At 47.8% G+C, this 8,930-nt stretch overlaps 1 protein-coding gene across 1 annotated transcript; it reads right to left on the reverse strand.

The window, feature by feature from the left end:
- Positions 1-969: 969 nt before the first annotated feature.
- Positions 970-8,930, reverse strand: THNSL2 (threonine synthase like 2). Its single transcript, XM_066317294.1, has 8 exons — positions 8,703-8,930; positions 7,855-8,049; positions 7,453-7,605; positions 6,511-6,741; positions 5,516-5,664; positions 2,757-2,882; positions 1,689-1,828; positions 970-1,570 (listed from the first exon to the last, which is right to left on the reverse strand). The coding sequence occupies exons 1-8, from the start codon at positions 8,923-8,925 to the stop codon at positions 1,318-1,320; spliced, it is 1,470 nt and encodes a 489-aa protein (XP_066173391.1). The 5' UTR covers positions 8,926-8,930; the 3' UTR covers positions 970-1,317.

Here is an 8,930-nt window from a genome sequence, read left to right on the forward strand (position 1 = left end):
GCTCTTAATGAAAGGTGAATGATGGCCTCATGAAACATCATTCCTGGACCCCACCTCCAAGCTGCTCAATCCATTCAAGTAAAACTGCTAGCATCAAAAACATCCAAGTGCTGTGTTTTTTACATCATTCTCAGCTAAGTTATTTCCCTCACCCCTGTTAATTGGGATGGGGCAGCCCCCACCCTGGAGGAGGCACAGGTCCCTCCCCTCCTGCAGGGTTTCGGTGGGATGGAAGGAGGTGGCATAGGGCCAGCTGTGCCAGAGGGAGCCAAGGAAAAGGCTGCCTGGGTGCCAGCAAGGCAGCTTGCAGCCCAGACCAAGCTTCCCACTCTTCCCGCACATTCTGCAATATCCTGAGCTGAATCACTTAAACAGAAGTTACTTTTACCCTGTTAAATGCCACTAAACCTTCAAATTAATCCTCCCATTACAGGACTTCCTTTGATGTCAAAGGGGGAATTTTTTTCATGGCAAAGGGGGATTTTTTCCCCCCATGTATAATTATTCCTATTTTTCTTCCCCCTTTTTTAGGCACAAGAGATTCCTGCCAGATGCATGACTTGTGGAGGCAGCTCCCACACAATGTATTTATATATTTATATGTATATGATGAGAATGTGGTATTGAAAGACCTGAAGTTTCAGGCAAAAGATAAAGGGAATTTCCCACTTCCTACTTGTTACAGTGGAAGTTGCCTGGGAAGAGTCTGAAGCAGGACTAGGACCAAAAGCTCTGAGATACAGCACTGGAAAGTAGCTCTTTAAGATAAGCATGTCCAGGGAAAACATCTGCTATTTAGCACTATCACAGAGCAAGTTTCAATGCCTGGGAACCATCCCTGGCACTGCTTAAATTACATGGATGGGTAAAGTGGATCTGCTCCACTCTTGCATGTGTATCACTGAGCATCTTGGGTGCTATTGGGATTGCTGGGCTGAACATCCCAGCACAGAAACAGAATCACTGGATAAAGCTCAAGAAGCAGGCAGCTGTGGGTAGTGCTAAGGCAGGTTTCTGTTACAGCCAGTAATGACGGAACAGCCAGGTTTACTCAGAGTTTCAATTAGTTATTATGATTTATTAGGAAAATGGGGATACAACTGCAGTGCTCTTTACTGAGAATGTTGTGAAATTGTCCATATAATCCAACTCTTTACTGAAAATGTTATAGGATAGCCCATGTAATTCAACAGGGAAGTGTACTCTTGCTTAAATGATTGCATGGGGACTCGCAGCATAAGACAGGGCTTTTCTGGGAGTGGAGAACGAGCCCTGGGAGACATTGTCCAGCTGTGCTCAGCAGTCAGGTCTGTGTGACTACCTGCCCAGTGATCCCACGCTGCCCTGGGGTGTAGACTGACCCGCCTGTGCCTCCCACTGCTGTGCCACAGCTTCAATCTGGCCCCGGAGCACCTGTGCCCAGTCCTGTCCCTGCTCCAGGGGAGTGGACCTGGTCTCCATTGCTGTCAGGGCAGTGATTTCAGGGGGGATCTGGGGAACCAGGCCAGCGCGGAGAAGGGCATCCTGAAATTTGGCTGCAGAGGCTGGAGCCAAGCAACACCGGGGGATGCTGGAAAGACAAGCAAAGAAAATTTATGGTGGAAGCCAGCTGGGAGCTGGAGATGCTGCAGGAGCAAGGGGACAGTGATGCTCCAGTCCTTAATGCTCCTGACCATGGCTCTCCCTACCTGTGTGGCTGTGAGTAGTGGTAGTGAGCAGCCACGGCAGAGTGGGGGCACAGCAGATACTGGTTCTCCTCCCAGCAGCGCCGCATGGCTCCCACAATGTCCTGGTCAGAGGCTGAGCACGATCCCAGGGTCTCGGAGAGCTGTGGGGAAACAGGGAGGTTTTCACAGGACACCACCACCCAACGTGTTCCCAGCTGGGTTTGTGCCAAAGGCATTCAGCAAAGCAGGTGGAAATCGGGAGGCTGGAGGATGGGTTCCCCCAGAGACCTGAAGGAAAACGGGTTGCTGCTGCAGCAAGGGGATGAGGCACAGCTGGAAAAAACCACAGGGATGGAGTGTGGACAAGCGGTTTCCATCCACAGGTGCTGTGAGTGAGTAGGTAGGAGCCAGGACTTGGCTCCTCACCTCTGCACTGCTATTTCCATGCTGTGAGGGAGTTTCTGAGGACTTGTAAAATCCAGCTCAGTGTAACAGCTCTTCTTGCTTTTAATAATAAAATTGTTGTTTCTGCACCACAAGCAGGCATGGGCGCTGGGCAAAGGCTGCTCTGTGAGGGAGAGCACATCAGAAACTGGACAGGAAAAAGCAGGATTTTGCACCAGGCCCTCTCACAACTCAGATCTTTGGTTTTCTCTTGTATATCTCTCTGCTTTGTGTTTGTGCTCCCCTCTGCTGAATTGCACCAAAAGAAAGGCTGAATTGCACCAAACTCTGCAGATCCACTCCCAAACATCCAATTTGTGCCAGCATCCACTGTACAATGCCTCAGTGCATGGCCAAGGATGGGCCAAATTCACATGCTACCTAAATAACTGCAGGCAATTTTTAAGTGAGTTTCATGAAGAAGAAAAACATTCTTTTTAAAAAAAATAAAAAGGGGGTTTTAGTATCTCCATGCACACACACTGATATAAAACATCTATTCTAGCCTCACACTTAAATTTTTGATTGCATACTCTCCACTATGATTTTTTTTTTTTTATTCTGAAAATGAATTTGGAATACCTGGTTGCAATAATCTCCTTACACATGCACACAGGCACAGTGTTGTGTGGGTGAGGAACTGACCTTTCTGTGCAAATCCTCTGGCAGCTTCAGCCTTTTTGAGATGTTGAATTGCTCCATCAGAGTTTTTATCAGGCGGCTGTCAGAGCCTGAGAGCAGCCAGAGGATCCTCTCCACATTGTAAGGCTCCTAGGATAACAAGGCAATAGGTGAGGAAATTCAAACGAGGGGGAAGCATCCCTGTGGATTCTCTGATGTCTCATTAGAGCTGAGGTCCTACCACTGTGTTTTTCTTGGTGGAAGGCAGGGTGGGCTTTTTGTCTTTCTTTTGCTCACCTACATCCCAAGACAAGTCTTTGAGAACACAATGTCTTTTGAACCTCTGACCTGTCAGAGCAGTCTGACAGTGACCATCAGATTAAAACAGGTATGACTGATGAATCAACAGCATGACCATATCTGTAGCATCGTTATGAGGAGCCCAGGCTAATAACACACTCTGTATTGGAGAACCAGAAATATCCAGCTGTTTTCTCAGGGCTGCAGATGCTGCTGTGAGTCATCCAGCTCCTGTGTGACCTAATGAGACACCCAGCTCGCTGCAGGCTAGCTGATAATCTCCACAAACTTATAGGACATATAGTGCCCGACTGGCCTATATGGCTGTGTAGCAATCAGAATTGCAACACTGCAGTAGAAGTCTGTGCAAGACCATACAGAAGGGTCCCAAACCAACTTCTCTGCCCTGCCTCATTCCTGCACATTTACAAGCACCAAATATTCATCCAGGTGGTTTGGCAGAGATACCTTGTAAGGATAGACGGGACATGGGGCACCAAGTTACGGAGTCCTCATCTCACCTCCTGGATTCAAGTGCTGGGTTTGGATAAATTTCATAATTTTTAGCAGCTGACAGCACCTGTCCCATTTTGTCACTCCATCCTGTCCTACCTGGTCAAATCATCAGGACTGACTCAGCCTTTTGTGTCCTTATCTGGGTGTCTTATGGCCCCAGTTCTGTTCTCCATCTTCCCACCATCGTCTCCCAGAGCTTCCAGCCTCTAATCTTCAGGCTAGTGTGGGTGTAGCCTGCCCTTCGCTCTAGGCTGTCCCCTGTTTTAGGCTGTCCTGAGAAGATACAGGTCAGTGTGCCTAGAATTCCATGACCTGCTCCTGGAGATGCCTCCAACACTGCTCCTGACACCCTTTCTCCTGTCCTTCTTTCTGCTGTTCCCACATCCTTCCTACACTCTTCCCACATTTCCCCTTCACCCTCCATTTCTACCAGCCTTATCATTTCCACTACAGAACACTGTGTTGACAGCAGTAAGCTGAACTGGGCCAGGGCACTGGTGCAAGTACCAGCCTTACCATCTAAGTAAGGCTTTTGCTTCTGTCCCACACCACCAGAGCTCTCCAGGAGAAGGTTGGGGCCCAGTTTGGAGGCCAGGTCATGTTGGGAATAAATTTTTGGAGTGTTGATATGAGCAGCATGGTTCTTCCTGACCTTAGGGACAAAGAATAGCCCCTGCTTGGCTGCAAAGATGCAGCTGGGATTGTCCTGGGATTGCTCCTTACAAGGCTCATACACACCAGACTTTCTGCTTCACCTTCAACTTTTCAGGCAGTATCTAACAAGAAAGGTTTTTCTGCTTTACCTTATTCTGCAGAAGCAGCAACCTAAAGAGCCTGTGCACTCTCCATTTTTGAAAGTTTCCAACACTCAAATGGACAAAACCCTGAGCAATCCCAGCTGACCTCAAAGATGAACCTGCTTTAAACAAGTCCCAGTCAGAGACCTCCTGAATCCTCCTCCAGAACAAATATTCTCTTTAGCTATGGAAATATTTGCATGCATGCTCCAGACGCTCCCATGCAGCTGTGGAGGGGGGATGTGCAGAGGGATTCACTCCTATAGCTCCTCAGGAATATCAGGAAATCTCCTCACCTGACTCTCTGCCCCCAAGATCCCAAAGTCTGGCACTTGCTGACCAGTGCTACTGAAGGGAGATGGGCTGAAAGAGGAGCCCAGTTACCCTTGGACCTCTGAGGAGCCCCACAAGTTCCTGGCTCGGGGGGAAAGCCAAGCTGCAGAGCACAGCCTGGTGATAGGGACACACGGACTTAGTGACTGCAAAACATGGCAGTCCCCCCCCAGACTCCCAGGTCCTCCTAGTGTGTTTGAACAGCTTTTGGAAAATCCAGGTAACTTAAGGCCACAGAAATACAACACCAAGGGTTTCCCACTTTGATCACTTGTTTGGAAGCAGATCCAATCCCTGGGGATGCCAGGCTGGGAATGAAAGGGGAGGTATGTGCTTCCAAGTGTTTGGTTTCTGTACCTCCATGACTTTTCTTTCCGAGGTCTTTCCCTGCCTGCTGGGACTTGTTTAGCTCTGTACAAGCTGCAGGCAGCCATGAACGAGGCATTTCTTACGGACTTCTCTACCTCCTTCCTGGTCTCTCATCCTGCTCTTTGTGGAGCTTTTCAGAAACAAAACTCTTGAGACATGATGGCATTTTTAGTTCTCTAGTTGTCACATGTTGTGGAAGTGTCCCTGTCTAGCTAAACTTGTACGGAAGTAACGCCCAGAAACCCAGCACTCAACATCGAGGATCAGAAAGTCAAGCCCTGAAAAGTGAGGGAGAAGGTGTTTGATCTATCTCAGCTCAGCACTCTGTAGCATAAATGGTCAATACGAGTCACACCTCCTAATGCACCATCAAGTGGCAGAATTTTACAGATAGAACAGAGTATAAGATTAAAAAAAAACCAGTAATAATATTTTCTATTTTTGCATTTTGGCCAGTTCACTACATACCTGGATATCCATGGCTGATGCTAATGTAGCCTTCACACTCTCTGCCAGTGAGAAATCCCCATGTTGAACGGTCCTATGAATGATGTCATTGCTGTTCACCACAGTAGTAAGTCGAACTGGGAGACCCATTTTCTGGGCAATACAGCCAGCTAGGGAAAAAAAAGTGAAAAAAATGCATGAGTGCTTGATGAAGAAACATTTGAAGGAGATTTAGCAAAGAAGTCATCATACAAATTGATGTAGCATCTTGTTCAAAGGCAGACACAAATGATATTCCATAGTGCACTCCGAGATACCTGACTTCAGTGGTTTGGTATAGCAGAGATTATAAAATCCAGAGATGCAACGCTCCACCTGCCACTAAACACAGACCCTGGCTCATCTCCACTTTTGCTGGTGGATAGGCAGGGGACTGAGAGTTCAGGCAGCTGCCAGGCTGTCAGGATGAAGATTTGGGGCTTTTGCCTCTCTGATGGGCAGACTGGAAGAGCAGTGAATATATAAAATCCTTTATTGCTTTCATAAAACAGTTCTACACCTATTTTGGGACTGAGGTAATCAAGGACTCTCATTTAGAAGGCTAGATTATGCAATTAAGAGTGGTTCTCCTGACCATGCATTACCATGCAAACCAGAGAGGACCAGGCAGGACTCCACACCTCTGTTAATGTCTCACTTAAGAAATCAGAGCCACATCGTTTTCCCACTTTTCTGCATCAAACACGTTCTGTCCTCTCTTAATGTGCCCATCCTCAAGATAGTTACAGTCATCATCAAAGGGTGGTTTGGGTTTTTCTGCACCTTGCAAATCATCAGTGACACCTAAATTGAGTAATAACCATATATGAGTAATAAAATATAAGTGGTTCTGAAGAAATCCTACCAGAGAGTGGGTGTTTTAATAAATAGCAATACCCAGTATCTGCAAAGTACTTTTGGTACATAGATCACAGCATTCTCTCTCTCTTATCTAACCCATCTTTTTTTCCCTTTACCCGTGATATTTCCTCCTCCTCCTGTTGGCACAACAATTTCCACCATTGGCAGTGGGGTGGTATCCAGGGATGGGGTGCACTGAAAGTAAGCATAGAAGTAGTGAGCAATCTGCACCATAATCCTGGACCAATTGACGGAATTCAAGCTCATCAGGTGGTATTTTCCAGCAAAATCGACATCAGCAAACAGTTCCTTGATTGGCTCATCAATTTCATCGCTGTTCCCATGAGCTGTTAAAAGGAGAAAGAAAAGATTAGATCTGCCAGCAGCAGTGTATCAGGCACGAGGTATTTCTGCTCAGAAGTAGGGCTGGTCTCAAGCCCTGGGGTTTGCTGTGGCCAGAAGTGTCCCAGGTTGCCCGTCTACCCTGGGGGCTGTGTGAACCAGGGCCTGACTGGCACCCTGTGGATGTCAGGTGGTTTCTGCAGACAGAGCACTCTGGGCTTCTTCTTCTACCAAATATAAACTTGCCAGGAAGGCAAATGCCAAGTCCCCTTGTAAGATACCAAGGTGAGACTTGGCTGAGCAGAGGAGTCCATGGGAACTCAAGCAGCTCAGGCAGCCAGTATTGATGCCAATCCATGGGGATGGCATGGTGGTAGGGGGTGAATCATCCATGAAGGCAGGATAGAGGGAAGGGGTGGCCCCAAATCCTTTTAGAGACAGAAAATGGCACTGAATTTAGTTCAGCCAAACACCAACCACCTGCATGGAGGCAGCTCTTATCTATGGCCAGGAGAAAAGGAAGCCTTAAACTGCTTGTTTGTCAAACTGGAGATGTTGTCTCCTGTTACCAGACGTCTGGACATGGCGATAGCAATGACCCAGCTGGCTGCAGCTACTAAAGCTGCAATCCCACTGAGCAGCCCCCTCAGACTTTTAGGCTCAAGGTTTTGACACAGTAGGGTCATAAAGTGGACAATCCAAACGGCAGTGCCAACCAGCAAAGACGTGGACGTTGTCTTCAATGACAGTGGTCATCTGAAGTTCCTGGATCTGGGTGCAGAGCCCCTTGGGCAGCAGAACAAAGATGTCCACGTTCTTCTGCCCTCTCACGCTCTCAATGGCTGAGCTCCCCGTGTCCCCTGAAGTCCCTGTTCCAAAGTGAGGAAACACCAAGAAAGGCAAAAAATTGCTGCATCAATCAAACCTGCATCACTGCATTTTAGAAAAAAAATGCAGAGAAGCTCCATGAGATGCTTTTGGCCAAAGCAGCCATCTTGGCATTGCCTGGAGATTATGAGGCAATACCATCCTGGGACATCTTTGCAGAGGGCTGTAGGATGATGGCTCTCAAGGTAAAGGCCTGCCCAAGAAGCTTACCTCCAAGAAGTCATACTCACCCACCAGAATATTTACATGCTTCTGCTTTTTCTCCAAGAAATATTGTAAAAACTGTCCTGTGCAGGACAAGGACAGGTCCTTAAATGCATATGTAACACCATGCCAGAGCTCCAAAATGTTCAACCCATCTTTCAGCCTGGACAGATGCACAACATTCTTGTGTCTGAATCTGCTGAAGGCCCTGTCGATCAGCTCTAGAGGGAAAATGGTTAAATAGTCTGTTAAATTAGAGGAGTGTTTTCCTGACCCATGGATTCCTGCATCTGTGCTCTTTGTGCTCCTGGGTACCTTTTGGCACAACCAAAGGCTCTCAGTTGCTGTTACAGTGACAGATGTCCAACAAGTTATTTGTAGTTATTAGGAATGAACCAGCCCAGCTTCATGCCATTTGATAACTCTGTTCTAAGTAATCCCATGGGACATGCCATACAATCAGAAAACTGTATTAAAACATAAAATACCAGAAATCTGAGTTTTATACAAATGTGCCGTTGAAACAGAGGTTGCAGCTGCCCTCTGGTGGAAAAGATAGCTCATAAGTGTTAAAAACATTAAAAAAAATAGATGTTAAGGCAAGAGTGAAGCAGCAGAAAGCCCTGGAGGGAGCAGGGCCACAACATCAACTTGCTGCTGTCACCAGAACCACTATTTATACACAGGGGACAGCTTTTCCACCAGTGCCAGCAAGGTGACAGAGGAGAACAGGCTACAGAAAGGAGCAGGCAATCGTGCAGCAGGCTCCTTCCTCGTCAGGGCTCTGAAGAGGATGGGGGAAAGGCAGGCAGATGCTTGAGAACCCCCCAAATCCTCATGCACATCTCTGCGAGCAGCTCCCTGCTCAGCTCACCATTGAGTGTGTTCCGTGGGACCAGCTTGGCTGGGATGAAGAGGGAGCACAGCTCCTTCACCAGCTCAGGGTAGGAGAGGCTGCTCCACCTTTGCAGGGTGTCCCTGTCCAGCGAGGGGATGTGCTGGGGCATGAAGAGGCCCCCATCGGGCGCATAGCCAGAGAAAAGCGCTCCCTCGAAGTCCACGGCCCCGGTGCCTCCTCGTGTGCTGACGTACTCCATGGCTG

Source organism: Sylvia atricapilla, chromosome 4, assembly GCF_009819655.1.
Source record: "Sylvia atricapilla isolate bSylAtr1 chromosome 4, bSylAtr1.pri, whole genome shotgun sequence".
Lineage (NCBI taxonomy): Eukaryota > Metazoa > Chordata > Aves > Passeriformes > Sylviidae > Sylvia > Sylvia atricapilla.

Coding starts and splice junctions, on each gene's coding strand:
- THNSL2 (XM_066317294.1), bottom strand. CDS start 8,925: ATGGAGTACGTCAGCACACGAGGAGGCACCGGGGCCGTGGACTTCGAG. Junction 7,606..7,854: donor GCATGTAAATATTCTGGTGG/GTGAGTATGACT, acceptor ACTTTGGAACAG/GGACTTCAGGGGACACGGGG. Junction 5,665..6,510: donor AGGAGGAGGAAATATCACGG/GTAAAGGGAAAA, acceptor TTTTTTCCCTAG/CTGGCTGTATTGCCCAGAAA.